The 18686-nt window shown below is 37.4% G+C and overlaps 1 protein-coding gene across 1 annotated transcript in view; it reads left to right on the top strand.

The window, feature by feature from the left end:
* LOC117400414 (cadherin-20-like) overlaps positions 1 to 10296 on the top strand; it is a 43351-nt gene extending 33055 nt beyond the window's left edge. Inside the window, exons 8-12 of the mRNA XM_034000341.3 lie at positions 3979 to 4115; positions 4710 to 4831; positions 5302 to 5419; positions 5867 to 6118; positions 8029 to 10296. Of these exons, the coding sequence (XP_033856232.3) occupies positions 3979 to 4115; positions 4710 to 4831; positions 5302 to 5419; positions 5867 to 6118; positions 8029 to 8525 (1126 nt within the window). The 3' untranslated portion in view covers positions 8526 to 10296. The remainder of the gene's footprint in view (positions 1 to 3978; positions 4116 to 4709; positions 4832 to 5301; positions 5420 to 5866; positions 6119 to 8028) is intronic.
* The last annotated feature ends 8390 nt before the right edge of the window (positions 10297 to 18686 follow it).

The following is an 18686-nucleotide window of genomic DNA, read 5'->3' as shown; positions in this document are numbered from 1 at the left end:
TTGTTTTTGTTTACCCTTTTATTTTGCTCTGTGAGCAAGTGTTTTCTGTTTAAATATTTTATTTTTGGATTCTTTAAATAAAACGGCGCCCGCGCCACTGCACCGTACCTTTTGTTTTTGTTGTGCCTTCTGGTCTGACGTCACCACTCGTCATCCCTGTCACACCCTGTAATAAGGATGTAGTCCTGGAAAGTTATATTTAGGTGGCAGTGTCGATATGCTAACACAGTTAGTGCCCAAAAGTATCAATTAGTAAATTCATGCAGTGCACGAGTTCAGTCAGGGAACTCATGTGATAGATAAAATATTTATTACAGATTAGACACGATAACACATTGATGCATATTATACGTTCTAGGATAACACATTTAACATATAATACATCTTTGGCCTTTGGCTTCGCCTCGGGGTATCCCTGCCCATAAATATTTCCGCTGATAAGTGGAGAGGCTGACTGAAGGAAATCCATGGGCACGGGGCAGATAGCTGCCCTCCCCAACAGACAAGGCCGTTTAAATTGCCAAACCAATTGACCTGCTGCATGATAAATACCTGGCCTTTGATAGTTAAGCAAAGGCAGAACTGCATCTCCCCAAAATACAGGTTATTTTTTAACCAGATGATTTGACTACATGATGACGCTCGATCAGAGGGCGTTGGCATTCCAGCAGCCGACACTGCTCCCTGCGTGGGGTGAGACAGCAATGCTGATCTTGCGGTTTACAGCACGGCTGCAACCTTAGTGGCCTGATATAAGGCGGGGCAACAGTACAGTTGTTACCCACCTAGAGCAGAGCAAGGTGGAAAATGGTACTCGCTTGTGCCACCCCCTGAGCTGGCGCCCTAAGCTCTAGAGCACGATTGCTACCTAACGCTAACGGCCACGTAAAAACATGAGGCAACTATTTGATTGTTACCACGTGGACATGTGGTATACTGCAGAAATAATTGAGATCAATATCTACCAATTTGTGTTATTGAAGGTAAACCTAAAAGGAAAAATCTCCGGGGGCCCTAGACCTTCAGCCGCCTCCCCTCCGGGCCTACAATATATATATATATATATATATATATATATATATATATATATATATATATATATATTATAACACGGCTTGGAAAAATAACAACCTCTGATTGGTTAAACAGCATCACATGACTGTACGTATATATAGCGTATAGCACGGCTTGCATACTAATGAGCCGCTTCACACTGAATAAATCACTACGCACCACTACATTCTAAATTCCATGATAAAATGCCATTTTATTTGTTATTAGTTACAAAACCACAACGAAATATTTCCTTTAATATATTTGGGGATGAAACTCCACATAACTGGTACAACACCAACTTTCTGAGTGAAGACAGCAGTCCATCTGAAAAAATAAATAAATAAAATAAGTGCACCAGCAAGAGTGAACACATAACAGTAGATGAGGAATAGTTAAACGACATAGAAGAAAACAAAGATTGAAAAAAACACACACACAAAAAAAAGAAAAAAAAATATGGACATTCATTTTATGGAAATAAGTCCAAAAAATCTCAACAACATTAAGGGAATTTTATTCCAGTGCAAGAAGTTCAACTGGGGACCAGTAGTATTCAGTCTCCAGTTTTATAATGCTGAGCTGGACTAAATACATATTTTAACAGTAGAAGTTTTAACATCTCTGCTGACAGCGAGTTTAAAACCAGCAATAATGTATTCCTGTCAGTCAGGAAAACTCTAGAAAAGCAGGTAAAGACAAGGCCAGATACCACCCCCCGAATTACCGGCCTGGATTTGAAGTGCCTGCAGGAAACTGAGGTACTGTCCCCTGACACAACTAACAAAAACATATTTTGAGATCCAAAAAGATGAAAACGTACTGGAATATATGTGACTCGCATATAACGAGTTCACATACTCACTTCCTTAGTGTCATTTGAAACTCCGCCCATCATCACAGCTTGTGGTCAGTCCTCTAGTTTCTAGTGAGATGGCACTTTCGATGCAGAAATTCACAATAAATGAACATGTGCAATTTATTTTTAATAAGCGAACAATGAATTAAATTAAATTAAATTTGGGACTATCTTACACTGCTAATGTATACACAATAAAAGTTTCTGGTTTTGTCTTAATTTAAATGTGTTTTAATTATTTTAATTATTTTTCTTCCCTTAAATGACAGGTAGCAGTGCTATAAGTGGTATAAACCACTTCGGCTGTGCGGTTCCGATGATATATACCACTTCTGTGGTGGATAAAGGCTCTTGGCTGACACCTTGGGCCTTATCACCACCCCAGGAGTGGTATATGTCATGGGAACCGCACGGCCCGTCATGGTTTATACCTTACATATATAGCATATTTATACATAATAGGTGGCATCATATAGCAGAATGCAGTTCATTTTGTTTTTTCTTTCAATATAAGGATATGGTAGGGTTGGATCCTGGGATAAAGTCCTTCTTTAGGATGCAGGTTCCGAGTGTTGTTGGACAACAAAAGTCTTTAATGTTTGTTCGAAATTTGTATCCTGAATAGATTTTCTGTTGGATCCGTTGAGATCGTTAGTTGATCTGGAGAACTGGTGAGTGAGTGAGTGATGGACATCCAGTTTATCGGTGTTAAACATTAATTTGCCCCTTAGTTTGATACCTAGTCTGCCAGCGCCAATCTGTCTGTTACGTTATTATTATAGTTTATTAACATACACCTGCCCACTGCCTTTCTCCTGCTCATCCTATTCATCCACGCATTGATGCACGACGTCACGACAAGCAACAATATCTATTCATTTATGGATTCACATTGTGTCCGATGGTCGACTCCACCCGAAAGAACGCCTCGGCTAGAGACACTCGCCTGCCTCCTGAGGGGCTCTCGCCCAGCCAGAGACCCCTGCCATAACAAGCCCTTTCTCCACGACAGGACAGAGTGCATCTTGCCCAAGCAGCATTCATGAAATTGGACATTCATTATTATTTAATTAGTATGCACATACCTCGATAGCACTTGTCTGTTATGCGGTGTCCCGACTGTCCATCATGTTTGTGTGGTCCGACGCTCTGGGGTAGGATGCATGATGAAAAACTGATGTGTTATTTTCAGGTACGCGCTAAAACTGGTATGCAGTGCACTGCTCTGTTGCCAGGCTACTATATGTGCATTATTATCTGACGATTCCAGTGTTTTTGAGTTAATCTTGGTCTGCCTGCCATATAAATTATTCAGTTTCAACTTGACTATAAATCACTGGGGACAGTAAATTCTATTAAATAATCCAATCAGAAAGAAATGCCAACATTTCTATTATTTAGCATATGAATGCATTTTTCACGTGCCTGCAGTTCTGATAAATACTTTGGGAAATGATGATTTACAAATTCAGCTACAGGCATAGCTGTACTATAAATGGATCATAAAACATCACTGCAGGGATGGTTTTGAAAGGAATAAATTGACAATTAATTACAATTACATGACAGAAAAGGGCACTGGATGGCTTCTTGTTACATAGGGTTTTAAAAATGTTAAAGGTCTAATCTTTCATGTAATCAAATTAATTATTCTCTCAGAACTACACAAATCTCCACATTATGGGAAATATAATACTCACTGTTTTGGTGATGAAGGAATGATATTAATAGATGTCCCTTAAGGAGATTTCTTTGTCGACACAGTGTCAGCCATTCCAGCCAGGCCTTGCTTGAGTGCATTTAGTGTATGACCTTAGAAAAGACATTAATACATACACTTGGGGGGAAATTACAGTTATATGTTTTGTAAGGGAAAATATATTGTGTGCATTCACGGTTCATGGTGTCATGATTTAGGCAGGGAATATGCATTACTCAGCAGGGACTCCCAACCCATATCAGTATTTGTCATGTAGCTGCCAACTACCAGCATTTATTAGTGGATGTAAATAAGCAGTTAATGCTGGCGTGAATTAGTCCCATGCTTCCCTGTTTTGTTTTCTAAGATATTCCATTGAGAGGAACAGTGACCCGGGGAGATACTTCTACATCGACATCACATCAGGGGCTCTAATGACTGCAAGGCCCTTGGACCGCGAAGAGGTCTCCTGGCACAACATTACTGTTATGGCTATGGAAATGAGTAAGTAGCAGACAGCAATGTCAAACAATAACTTTTACTGGCTTGGCAGAGTCCCAAACCATGTAATGTAATACGATTGGAGTAAGCTGACAGAAAGCTATAGAATAGAAGGACATAGAAAAAAGGCAAAATCAAGAGAAATAGAACAGAAAATGAAAGAGCAATGCTTGTCCCAGCCCACTGGATCTCCAAGCATGTCTTAAAAATGTGTTTAGGTTAAATGAAAATATAAAAGGCAGCACTCGTAGTTTGAAAGTTAGGATAATTTTTTTTTTTTTTACAATGTAATTATTTCGTAATGCTACCACATATTTTTTGAGGCAACTTTCAATAGATGCTGTGGATTTTATCTATCAAAAAATCCTCTTTAAATAACTGATGAGTTAAAGTTTTGTCAATAGGGTTCACAATCACATACAGGTACATGATAACTGGGTATATTGTTTTTTTGTTTGTTTTTCAATATAGTTTCAAGCTGCTACAGTTTATTCTGTGCTGTAATATATCCTAAGTTTAATATTGTTAATGTACTTGTATATAATTGTATGCTAAAAACTCATGAATGCTGCATCTCTAACCTTTTTGTTACATCAGACAACCCCACACAAATTGGAAGTGTGTCAGTCACTGTGAAAGTCATAGATGTCAACGACAACCCGCCAGAGCTGGAAAAGTACTATGAAGCCTTTGTCTGTGAAAACACTAAAGCTGGACAGGTAAAATACAGTGCAATAGTATATGTTTGACAGTGTTTTTTATCTAAAATAATTGTAAAGGAATACATGCCACTTATCCACTTTACACTGCTGTTGTGAAAAAAAGTGTTAAGTGCACAATGAAATTTGGCAGGTGGAGGCAGCAAATAATAGGCAACAAGCACGATTCTGTTGTTTTGCATGCACCAGTCTCCATGCTGCTTCCATACGAGAAATAACTTTAAAAATAACAGTCAAATGTGCAATGTGGTACAAAAGAAAAACTGAACACAAAGTTAAACCTAAAAGTAAATAAATAATATGTTCTGCTTCTATTCTTTTCAGCTCCATTATGTATAATGTTTACTCAGAAAGATTATGTGTGGATAGACAGCACGCAATTCATGTAATTAAGTGGAGAATATTAAGCCTGCAGTGTGTGCTCATGAGAAGGCTGTTATGCTCATCGATTTTGTTTGTTTGTACCTTAGCTGATTCAGACAGTAACTGCCGTGGACCTAGATGACCCACTCGGAGGTCAACATTTCTACTATAGCCTGGCACCCGAGGCAGCTAACAACCCAAACTTCACACTCAGAGACAACCAAGGTAATAAGAGAAGATAGAATTAATCATTTACATTACTGCCCTCAGCGGTATGTCGAGGTGTTGAATAAAATAACTGTACCTCAGTACAGTTATGGCCTTTATCCAAAGCAACAATTTGCATTAAAATACTACAATCTACATTTCTTTGTTTACAAAAATGTTATGACAAAAAGTGTAGGAAACTGGGCCCCGAAATTATATAAACAAAACATATTCTGAATTTTCATTAATAGAAGCATCTGACTTTATTAAAGGCTATGCTTCCACCTACTTTTTGATATTTTACATTTATGGAAATATAAAAACAACTAAAACATTACGCAAACAACACAATATGGAAGCGTAAGGAATTTGTTAGTTTTTCAGTATTCATTTCTATAGAGATACATCTTATGACTTACATTGTGTGAAGTCTAACATGGTGTAATTATCATTCTTCTTTTTCAGACAACACAGCCTGGATAGTGACCCGGCGAGGGGGTTTCAGCCAGCAACAATGGAGTATTTATTACCTACCAATACTCATATCAGATGGGGAACAGCCTGTGCATAGCAGTACCAGTACCCTGACAATCCGAGTGTGTAGCTGTGACACAGAGGGGAATGTCATGTCATGCACTGCTGAAGCCTACACACTTCCTGTTAGCCTAAGCAGAGGAGCTCTCATTGCAATTCTAGCCTGCATTTTTGTGTTACTTGGTAAGCCAGCATAGTTTTTGTTGTTGATGTATATTTCATGTTGAGGTAGATTTAAAGGTAAAATAAATAGGGTTTACAAAATGTAAATAATACTTGCAGCCACATCTCATTGATATTATTTGCTTTCCAGATCTTGTTTTGTTTCATTTTTTTTTTCATTACATCCTTGAGACTTTTATTTAAAAAAAAAAATTGAGATCAACATTGTGTGTTCATAGTATGTTCTCTGCTAAATACCATTACAAGATGCTTCTAGTTTGTTCTTGCATCATAAGTGTTCTGTGTGAGCTCTTCCCAATAGAAAAAAAAAACATCACTAGTGCATCTCGCAAATGTCTGCAGAAAATCTCCCATAGGTGTAGAAGATGAGATTAATAATCAAATTAGCCTCACACTGATGATGCAAAAAGCCCTCAAGGGGAACCAAGTAGAAGCATCTTGTAAATATAGGTAAAAACTCCTCAATCTCGGAGGATGCATTTGAACTCCTGTCTTGTTAATTGAATTGAGGTGTGAGCCCCAAAGAGATTTTTAATGTCACATTTAATTTTTACATGGTGTTATTTTTAATTGAGAACATTTTACTTTTTTGTATTTAAAGTATGGTTCAGAATTGTTGATCGGGTAATTGGTTTGTTCTTGTTTGTTAAGTAATTGAGAGGAAGATGTTGTAAAGGGGAGTTTGGCTGACTATAACAGACAATCAATGTTAGGTGTGTGGGTTTTTATCATTTTGAGCATTAGTATGATGTCAGACATGTGTACTCTGAATGTGATAATGTGACTTGTTGGCAACAGGAGGAAAGTAATACAGAATGGCATCAGGTCCATTTCAGTAACCCTGTATCAGCAAATTAACTTTATCGGTTTGCAACAAAGTAACGTACCCAAAGCTACAAACTTAAAACAATTAAATAAAAAATAAGTGGGGTGTTAATGTTCTTCACATTCCTATGAAAAGCATTTTTTCTTTACATTTTTTGTAAACAAAAATAAAAACAATTTGTTCTCAAGAACAAAAAGGGTTTAATTTTTTTTTTTTATTATTGAATTTTTTTTTACTAAAAATGTAAAGAAAAAAATCGCTTTATAGGAAACACATGGGATACTTTTAAGTTAATACTGGTAGCCATTTTTTGTTTTATGTTGACCATTGTTAAACTGATTCACTTAAAATCAGAGAAGTAGAGGTTTAATGGCAATGCAGAGTCTTAATGCTTAATGAGAAGACCACACCTAATAAAATGCCCTATTTTCCTTTGTTTAAAAATCTCTACGGGGTATACTGGTATTTAGAAGAGAACATATTTTGACAATAATAAAAGTTTCAAGGATTGGAAACCACATACTATGAATGATACAAGTGTAAGAAAATGATTAATTTTGTACCCCCTGTTTATTCTACCTTAAAAAGCTGTACATATGTCTTCCTTTACTGCTCCCCTTTTAGCACTTTAATTTTCTTCACTTTGATACACATGTGCTGGAGCCCCTTTCCAGTGAGAAATCCTCTTTACATAAGCTGTGCTGTCCTGCTTCACTGAAACTATGGGACAGGTGAATGCTACAGAGTAAAATGTTTCCTCAGAAAGAGACATTCTGTCCAGCATTGAGATCACTGTCTAGCGCTGAGGTTACATCTAGAAGTGTTTCAAAGTTCAACTAAATAATAACAGAGGGGAAAGTGAGTTCCCAAATATATTGTCAAAATCCTTCATGGAGATAGCATAGATTGTGTAGATTGTTTAAATAATAATAATAAATATAAACATTTAAATTAAGAATACTACAGTTGATCAGAACCCAATATTGAGCAGATCTGCTCTAATATTAAAATGCATTCATTATTTTGTTTAAATGTAATGTTATCATTTGGCTTGCTATTAAATCCTTACACTGTCTTCCTTCAGTGATGATCCTGCTCATCCTGTCCCTGCGGAGCCAGAGGAAGAAGCCCTACCTGACAGACGCGGAGGAGAATGTACACGAGAACATCGTGCGCTACGATGATGAAGGTGGCGGAGAGCAGGACACTGAGGCCTTTGACATTGCCGCCATGTGGAACCCGAGAGAATCCCAGGTGGTGAAGTTCAGACAGGACATGGTGTCGGAGATTGAGAGCCTGTCCCGCTACGTGCCTCAGAACTACATGGGGGACAGTAACGTTCATGGTTACGTGCTGGCCAAGCTGTATGAGGCCGATGTGGACCCCTGCGCAGCCCCCTACGACTCCCTACAGACCTACGCCTATGAAGGAGAGGGGTCCGTGGCGGATTCTCTCAGCTCCTTGCAGTCTGTCACCACGAACACCGACCATGACTATGACTATCTCAGCGACTGGGGGCCCCGCTTCAAAAAACTGTCTGACATGTATGGGGTTTCGGAGATGGACAATGCGTTATGGTAGCCATTTAGACTGTGGAACTAGTACCCAGTATTTCACAAATACCATGCGTGCTGAACAGAAACTGTGCCCTTCTTTTTATGAGAGAGTGTGAGTGCATATTTCACAAGGAGTATGCAGGATTTCTAGTATTGCATCTAATGAGAACAAACTCCTGTGCAAGAGAAAAATAACATGTCCTTCTGTAAAGCTCATTCACACTAACCTGGTATTTCGGATACAGAAGAACTTAGCAATGTGCTGCTAAGGTATTTTAAGTATTGTGTTTGATTATAAGAAAGATCGCATATTACTGGCCTAGGTAGCCCATCCTGTAAATTTAAAATGGGACTTTATGGCAAGAATCCCTTATGGATTGTAAAGAAAGTATTACATTTACACTTTTCTCACTGCCGGTGGTTTACAGCCTCATGGTAAACAGTGCAAATCCTATGTACTTCCAATAATGTATATAATTTTTTTTTTTTTTTTAAATTTAGGGATGCATATACATTTCCTGCTCATATTTATTAAAATACAGTATTTATATTTTATATAAATTATTGGAAATATTAGAGGCACATTCCTGTGATTTTCAAAAAATGTAGATGCTATAGTTCCATCTAATTATGATGTAGCTGAGTAAGATAAACAGTGTAAATTATGTGTAAAAAGCCTCCCACATACTGAAACCTGACAGTTTGAGTACTGCTGGAAGTGCTTGTTTCTCTAGTTGTAATGCAAGGAATGACTTTGTTAGTGTACTGTATTGCCTGACTGCCTTCAACTTCCCTGTTTTTTTTTTTGTTACTAAGCAACCACATATTGTTGTACAAATGGGAGCTAAATAATGTTCTATTTACACAGTGCAGCCCAGGGCTCCCATCTACGGAGCTACCCATGGAGGTGTTTAAATGTTTTTTAAAAATGTTTAAATATAGTTTGCAGAAAGTTTACACTCACCATGAACTCAGTAAACCACTAGTTGTTTGCAGTGTATAAATGGGATTAATTCAAACGCAGGCCCTTGAGTTTAAAGGGAGGCAAAACATGTACATGAATGACTGGTTGTAAATCAATAGACTGGCATCTAACCTTATCTGTGGAGTTATCTTTGAGCCCTAAGTAGGATGAGCAGACTTTATTCTAGACTGTATAGCTGTGAAACCATTGAGGATTTAAAACGGCAGTTAATTTGATGATCTGCCAGTGCCAAATGCAAAGTAAACCTTCTACAAGAGAAAGCCAAATATGGAAAGGAAAAATACGTCGTACAGTAAGGAGGGCTCAGACCTGTTATGTCTGTCTGTCTGAGCAATGTTTACAGGGGAAACCTACTTGAATTACACACAGTAAGCAACAATGTTACAAATATTTGAATGTATATACATATATATTTTGTATATTTGGTAATAAAAAACTTTTTGTAAATACCAGTAGGTATGTTGTGCTGAACATGGATACTGTAGTACTTTTTTTTTTCCTAGTTCCAACTCTTTCTCACTCTTGGAACAGATAGAAGACTGTATGTAAATAATGTTTGTTTGCTTACTTAATCAATCTTTTTTTCACTGCAGCACAAGGAAACAATGACATGTTGAGGTCCCAGGCTGGGGGTCACTGTTCCACATTTTAAGGACCATAACAGCCAAAGTCACCCTATCATCAAACTAGTGTTCAGAAAGAAAAAAAATACTATGATATATACCCCAATGTTACTGTATACCACAGTTATTGTAAATACAATAAAATATTATCCATTCAAATTAAATGATCCTCTGTTCATCAGGTCTTTGATAACCATTTTGTAAATCAGAATAAAATTACATTACATTTGAATTCAATTTGAAACTTTTTAAAGAAAAATAAACATCTCCATTGTTCCCTATGGGAGCAGTCCATTTAAAGACTCACACATGCTTAGGGATACATTTTAGTTGGCCACTCACCTCCATTCCTGTACAGTAGGAAATGAATCCAAATGCATGCTTTTGAAAATAGGGTTGGTGGCGATTCTATCCGGAGAGCATCGTAACACATCGTACTTAAATGATATATGGTAAACAATATCTATCAAAATAGTGCAATTCCGTCACTACCGTGAACTTTGCACTCATCTGCACTCTTTTTCATTTAACCTTGTGGTTTATATAATATTTTCACTTCCTTAATAAAATGATGAACAAGACTCAGAACCTTTATTTAGTCTGGGTCAGTCAGGGTCAGTTAAAATGTTTGCGAAAACATCTTGCAGCTCCTGGCCATTTAAAGCCTTGCGGCTGTTCCAGTATTTTATGACTTAGGTTGGCGTTTACCAAATTCGACTGATAGCTGCAGCGTTTTACAGCAGCTCTGGGGTCTAGTTATTATATCAGGGTAAATAAAGTTTTGTTTGTAAGTGTAACAGGCAGTGTTGTGTAATATACTTTCTGTAAATTGGTATGGTACCAAAAAAATATTTGTTATAAATAACAATATCAGCCAGCCTACACCATACACCTGAACTGCAAATTATCAAATGGCATTATTTAATGAACCTAGATGTTTCGTTAAACTAGTATATGCCTTTTTAATGAGGAAAACTTTAATCAAAGTGATATAGTTGCAAAAAAAAATGTGGTGTAAATATTTGATTAAAGTAGCTTGCAATGGCTGTACAAAAATAATTCAAACTCCTTCTGTAATGGTTTCTGTTCAGACTCCAATGATCCTATCACATAGAATCTATAGAAAAATTACTTACTTACTTGTTATACAAAAAACTTGTTAAGATAACAAGGTTAGGGATGTTTTAAAAACCATAGTTGATTTCCCTTTAATCTGGAACAGATATTATAAATCACCTCAAAATGGCTGTACATCATGGCTACATATGCCAACCCCTGAATAGAACATATGACACAATTGCAAATTTAAAAAATCAATAACACTTTTTTTATTTTTTAATATTCATTCCTGAGTACAATCTTTGTTTTTTTGCAATTTATAATAAGTTAATTAGTAAGTGTGTAGGGTGTTATTCTAACCCAGGGCTTCTCAAACTCCGTCCTGGGGACCCCCTGTGGCTGCTGGTTTTCATTCCAACTGAACTCTCAGTTACTTAACTATACCCTTAACTGAGCTGATAATTTGTTTAATTAGACGTTTTTACTTGTTTTCAGCTTTTAAACAGTTGCAGATTTCAAGTTAGTTGTAATATTTTACAGGGGGTCCCCAGGACCGAGCCTGAGAAGCCCTGTTCTAACCAAAATGACTTCACACAGTCTGAGAAGACAGCTTTGCTTTGCAGTCCTCTCACCCAAACTAGAGACACTCTACACACAATGTATTCATTTATATTAAAGTGCTGTATTATCGTGTGATGTTAGAGTGTGATTAGATGTGCTCAGAAACATTTTTCCATTTGACTGGAGTCAATACTGTGAACCTAGGTAGATTTATTAAAATGTCATAGATTTTTGCCACATCATTTCCATTGTGTGCTGTATCAGTACGATTCCAAATAGAAGTTAATAAGGCTCACAGTACGTTACGTTTGTGCCTGCCCCATTAGGTAATAATATGCATTTTCATTTTTACCATTACTAGCTGCAGCATGATCAGCCTAAGATCAAAGTCTTGGCTGTAAATGTCTGCTCAGAATTCACCATTTAAAACAGATTTGGGCTCATCTTCCATAAAATAAATTACACACGTGTGAAATTGTCCAGAGGCAGCATGGATCATTTTAATCGCAAAATGACCATTTTAATAAGAACATTTCTACTGCTTATCATGTTGGTCTAGTAAAGCTTTTGTAATTTGATTTGGGCTGATTAAAGTAAACAGTGGCAGTACATACTTCCCAAGGTATGCAAGCAGAAGTTTACATCATATCTTTCAGTTTACAGGACAGATTTAAAGACATAGTTGCAGTCATTTAGTTGAATCAACAAAACAGACCTAGTACACACTTTAAAAGACAGGGAAATACACCAGTAATAAAATGTGCAAATATGTTTTTTGGTCCATTAATCAAGTCTTTCAATGGTTTGCTTCTCTTTCGTTTTGCTTTTTTAAAGCTATATTTCATATCTGAAAAAAATATTTTTTAAATATGATGAAAAAATTTGATGAAAGGATCTGTATCATTGATATGTCCAGAGGTTGAAACAACACTTGTAATGTAACTTTATTGACATCATCGTCAGTGTGTGTGGTCTGTATCTCTGATATGGTCAGAAGTTAAAGCAATGCAACAATGAGAGGGGTTATTCTTTTCAAGACAACACTGGTAATGGAAATTAACGAAGAACATGTAAGAATACAGCTGTGTTCCAAACATTAAGACAATCACAACAAGTGGACTGCCTCTATACAACAGAACTTTAATATGGAAGCCATATTTGGTCAATGTCATGGTTGTAGTAGCAGATTTACAAACTCATACAAGCTCCCCTCACTGGTATGCTTAACAAATATATTTGGTACCAAACTAGGTTAAACAATGTACTCAATGTTTTGCTTGCTTTACTTTCATATAGTATCTAAAACAACTTTCTAGGTCAATTCACTGCAGTAGATTGGTTAATGGCGAATAGACGATACTGACCTAGAAAGTGCAAGAACAGGCAACCTAAAAGTAAGGCATGAAAACTGAGAATTGTCTTCAACCTAGTTGAGATTCTGGGATCAATGGGCTACTGACAACCAAACAAGCAAGATGGGCTGAATGGCCTCCTCTCGTTTGTAAACTTTCTTATGTTCTTATGTTCTAGTATAGAACCAGAATGTGTGGGGTTTTTCTGTTTTACATAAAAATCTATTTTTTCTTCTTTTTAAAACGGCACTTCACGGGGCAATGGTGAGTGTTAAGTGCAATGCTTCATGACAGCTTGGAGAGTGCCAAGATACTTGAAGGGAGTTATAGGGATAGAGCAGGAGTCTTGGTCCGGGGGGGGGGGGGGGGGGGGGGGGGACAAAAGTAGAATCATCCTAGCTGAATAGTTATCAAGTTAACAAATTGAGGCCTTTTGATGCTTGTACAATACGTACAGTACCAATGCAGTGATAATAACAGTCTTTCTTTATTCAATAGAGATGCACTTCATTCCAGCTGATCAACAGACAGAACCAGGGCTCAAAGTTTGGCCAAAATCCTTAGGGGCATCTGGCTGTTAGATTTTAAAATTTGGTAGCCAAATAAAAATATAGGGGTCAAGTAAATAGTGTTAGTTTCTGATGGCGAATGCATATTACAAAATTATCGTAGAGACTAATTTTGGTTGCCCCTGGTGACCCACAGCTCGCAAATTTGAGCCCTGAGAATGCAATTATATATTTATTACATTTTGAATGACATTAAGAGCTGTCAAAGCTGAAAAAGTCAGGAAATTCGAAAAAAAATAAACACCGCCACTGCATTCTCACTTGAAGGCTTTCCAGCACACCCTGCTTAGCTAACTTTTTTTCCAGTAGAAAGCTGTCTTTCACCAACATTCCACATAGTTTAATTGTTGTTATATATCCCTGAATATCTAAAAAACTACAAATGACACAATAAAAGTACAAAGGGAAAATATGTTCCTTTTTTGCAAGCGATGAAATGGTTAGTTGTAAACTGACGTGTTTTATTATCCAATTTAAAAAATAGGTAAACAATCGGACAATATAAGTAAACGTGAAATAAAATAAATTATTATTATTATTATTTATTATTTATTTCTTAGCAGACGCCCTTATCCAGGGCGACTTACAATCGTAAGCAAATACATTTCAAGTGTTACAATACAAGTAATACAATAAGAGCAAGAAATACAATAACTTTTGTTCAAGCAAAGTACAAGTGTGACAAACCACAATTCAATAATACAGCAGATAATAGTGATAGTTACATCAGGATATGATTAAATAGTGATAGTTACATCAGGATGTGATTAAATACAAAGTACTACAGGTAAAACACTTGGCAGATTACAGTATTCTGAAGTACAGGATTAAATGCAGTAAAATAGGGGGCAGATAAGAGCAAAATAAAGCACATTTACATGAAGGGTGATAGTGTCCCAGGATACAAACAGAGGAGTTCTACAGGTGCTCTTTGAAGAGGTGAGTCTTGAGGAGGCACCGGAATGTGGTCAGGGACTGGGCAGTCCTGACATCTGTAGGAAGGTCATTCCACCACTGCGGAGCAAGGGTGGAGAAGGAGCGGGCTCTGGAGGCAGGGGAGCGTAGCGGAGGTAGAGCTAGTCTTCTAGTGCAGGCGGAGCGGAGAGGTCGAGTGGGGGTGTAGGGAGAGATGAGGGTCTGGAGGTAGCTGGGTGCAGTCTGGTCAAGGCATCTGTAGGCTAGTACAAGAGTCTTGAACTGGATGCGAGCGGTGATCGGGAGCCAGTGGAGCGAGCGGAGTAGTGGAGTAGCGTGGGCGAAGCGAGGCAGAGAGAACACCAGGCGGGCAGCAGAGTTCTGGATGAGCTGGAGCGGACGGGTGGCGGACGCAGGGAGGCCAGCCAGGAGGGAGTTGCAGTAGTCTAGGCGGGAGAGTACCAGGGCCTGGACCAGGAGCTGGGTAGCATAGTTGGTAAATCATAATTTCATTTGTAATAAATAAGAATCATAATTTCCTCATGACTAAATATAACAGACTGCACTGATCACCTCACAGCGCAAGCACCGCCTCCTTCTCTGTTTTGTTTGGCTGTTAGCAACTTTACTTTCTAATGTTGTTGCTAAAAAAAAAAAAACTTGAATGACAGCATATATTCAATAGACCAATCAAAAGCAGCAGTTGTGCTGATTATTACGATGACAATTTTTCAAGTTTCTTGTTGTTTTAGTCAACAAGGTACAGCTGCCCGTTGCCAATTCGCACCGCTGGTACAGATCCGCTGGGCACCGAACGGCAACGTTGGCATCCAAAATGTTAAATAGAAAAACAAATTTAAGACCTTCAGCTGCAAATCTGTCATATTTAAGACCTTCCAAGGCCTTTAAAATGGAAACACAAATATAAGAACCCTGAAAGATAACACTTTGTGTCTCTCTACACACGCTGACACTGCCTGTGTGTTTTGGGGAGGGGCATTTCTTTCCTATAGGAGAGTTTTGAAAATGCACATTTTTCTAAACGACTGTAAATAGCATACAAAAGCATGCATAGGTTCCTATGCCTATGGATGAATATAATATTCACCACGCACTTCACCACAGACTATATCAGTGACTCTGAACCCAGATAGTTTGTGATACAAAACAATTTAACATAAGAACGTTCAGGAAAACGTGCTGTATACATATTTTACAGTTGTTCATGTATATATTTTTGCAATTATTTTGGTTGTTTCTAAGTCTACTGCAATATTAAGTTATATTTCTTTGTTTTGCTTACAGTAGAGGCTTTTAGTTAACTGGGTGCTAGAAGCATGCCTAATGTGTTTGACTAATTCACACCAAAAAATCACATGTTGCTTTGACTGTTCCTCTCTGCTGACTCCACCAAACATGTAACGGTATCACATTATGCAAAGAAACAACATATTTTATTTTATCTTCATGAACACAATCCTATCTTATTAAAACTCTACAATACATAAACAGGATATATTCTTGCCTTATCATTATGTGGCCTACTGTAAATTATTACAAATGGAAAGCCTATGTTATGCGTAACAACATACTTTTGTAACCTTAGCATTGCCCCAGGACAATTTAATTCATTCTTACCTCATGTATTGCTTGTTTAGTTCAATTAATCATTGTATAACTGACTTTGAGTCACTACAATTAAAGCCAATGAATGGTTACAATAATTGCGATTGCTTGACACTGTATATATATTTTAGAGCTCATTCACAGGGCTGTGATCTCACCTGTGGGGATAGGACCATGCTCCTACTGCCCACCTCACTGGCACAGCTTGAGATCTGCCCTTATGCTAACTTCTCACTGTAATAGTATTTAATCTTGGCCACAGGCCACTCTTTCCTATCTTTACCTGTCCATTCGTGTTTGAACTGGAGGTATATGGTTAGCAGTGGATGGATTATGTAGGAGACAAAACAAATATAAGTGAGAAACTGTTAGAAACTGTGGATTATTTGACCACACACCACTTTGAGTTGTTTTTTCCATGTAAAACATCTTATTTAACTGAAATTCATTCAAACCATTGCCGAATATTACTGAATAGAAAATATATGCATGATTTAGTAGATCGCAAGAATTACAATGCAAGTGTTATAATCACACAAATGCACTCGAAATGCTGAATTTGATTTGTGATCCACAGTTCGCAGTTGTCCCTGTCACAAACTCCGTTTTTTGTCGAATTGGAATGGAACTTGAAATTAGGCTTTAATACCAGGAGTTTGGATTCAAAGTGGATTATTTGTCAAACTGAACACAGTGTTAAAGATTAAGACTTAAATTAGAGAGAGCATTGAAAGGTACAAGGTGTGAGTAATAAAAACATAACCTTCACTCTGTATCAAATGTTCCTTCTACTTTTCCAATCTCTTACTATAATAATAAAATCAATCTTTGCGCAGTGTCTTCCACAGTTGTCTGGTTTCTTTACAAAGTGAGAATTATATTCCATACTACAGTTCAAAACTGAGACTGCAAGTCAGCTGAACCCATCAATCTTTATACAACCAATTGACTGTCACAAATCTGAAAGCTGGCCAAATAAGCAACTGGGAAATATGAAAAGATGATGGGTTTTGAAAGCTTTCCAAGGTGGTTTTGTGATAAGGGACTAATTGATTGCACTAAAGAATGTATACCATGATCAGATATGTCCAGTTTCCAAAAGATCTAGTAGTGTTCCGAAAACAAGATCCCATGAATCCTATATAATAATTATATTCTCAAATCTTGGGTCATACAGTTTGGAATTAAACTAAATATATTTTACAAATAATGATCAATGCCATCAATCAAGAGAAGCTGCATCTGACTGCCCTTCACTAAATTCTCTTTTTGTATCCAAATCAATTCTCTCTGCTGCAGTAATGCAGATGCTCTGATTGAAAGGCATGTGTGGTAACAGAAAGACAGCATCAGCACTGTTGAGAGCACTGATGCATGACGTCGAGGAGAATTCAGTTTCTTTCAACTTTTTTATGACAAAAATATCAAAACAATTGTGATTATTTTTCATAATATAACTATGACACTATACGTACAACACAGCAAAAAAAAAAAGTAATGAGTTGCAATCAGAATTGAGTGTTCTGTAACCCTTTAATAGATAGACTCGGAAAAAAAATCTTCAAGATTCTTCTCATTCATATACAATTTGTGTTGTATGGCTGCAGTAAAAGAGCATGCCAAGCAGTTGCCAGTATTTTTTACAGCTCGGTTGAGTCACCTGATTGCCTTCCTTACCCTTAAGCCACTTCTCTCAAGAGAAAAAAAAAAAACATCTGTAATATAGCAAGTGAAAAATAGAATTTAGTGCCAAACTAGGTCATGCAGCGCCTCCTGAATTGCACATTTCAAGGACAGCGGTTGCTCTCACTAAGCTGCTAATTATATTTCAGGGCTGGTAATTACACTGCAGTGCTGTTGAATATCTTAATCAACCCTTAGTCATGCTAAAGTAAAGCTTTCCTTTCCTCGTTAACATTGCTTTCAAGGTGAAGGATGAAAGCTTTGCTGGAAAGAAACATTAAAAGCTTTTGCTCCTATCAGCAACGGAAACACACTATTGCAAACAAGGTTTTTTATTAATTAAGTAGAAGTAAGAATTATAGAGAGAACATTTTGAAATACATAACCAAACGTCTCGCCATGTGAGCCTCAGTACCAACAATCGGAGATTTCAGATTTCTTCGGAGCAGGTATGAACCTGGAGGTCTCCAGTGGCTCTTCTAGTACAGTATAAGCACTCATGCATGGAGTGCAGGGAGAGTCATCGAGAGCTCCCTGGAATGTTGGTGGTGTGAAGTTGCCATTCCTGGCTGTGGGTGCTGTATTAGCCTTTGCAATCCTGCAGGTTTGGGAAGACAATTGACTGAGGAGAGTCAAGACTGGGTCTCATCTCCAGGGTTCAGTTGCTTGGGAACATTCGTTACTTACATAAGACAGGTGAAAATACAATTTTGGCTTGACTGCGGGAACATTAATTTTCCAGTTAATACATCAGCTGAAATGCCATTGTTACAATTATTAGCTGATTCCATTGTTACTGGTATTTTATCAACT

This window comes from Acipenser ruthenus, chromosome 4 (genome assembly GCF_902713425.1).
Source record: "Acipenser ruthenus chromosome 4, fAciRut3.2 maternal haplotype, whole genome shotgun sequence".
Classification (NCBI taxonomy): Eukaryota; Metazoa; Chordata; class Actinopteri; order Acipenseriformes; family Acipenseridae; genus Acipenser; species Acipenser ruthenus.
Note: the sequence above shows the minus strand (reverse complement) of the source record. Positions and strands in the feature narration are given on the sequence as shown.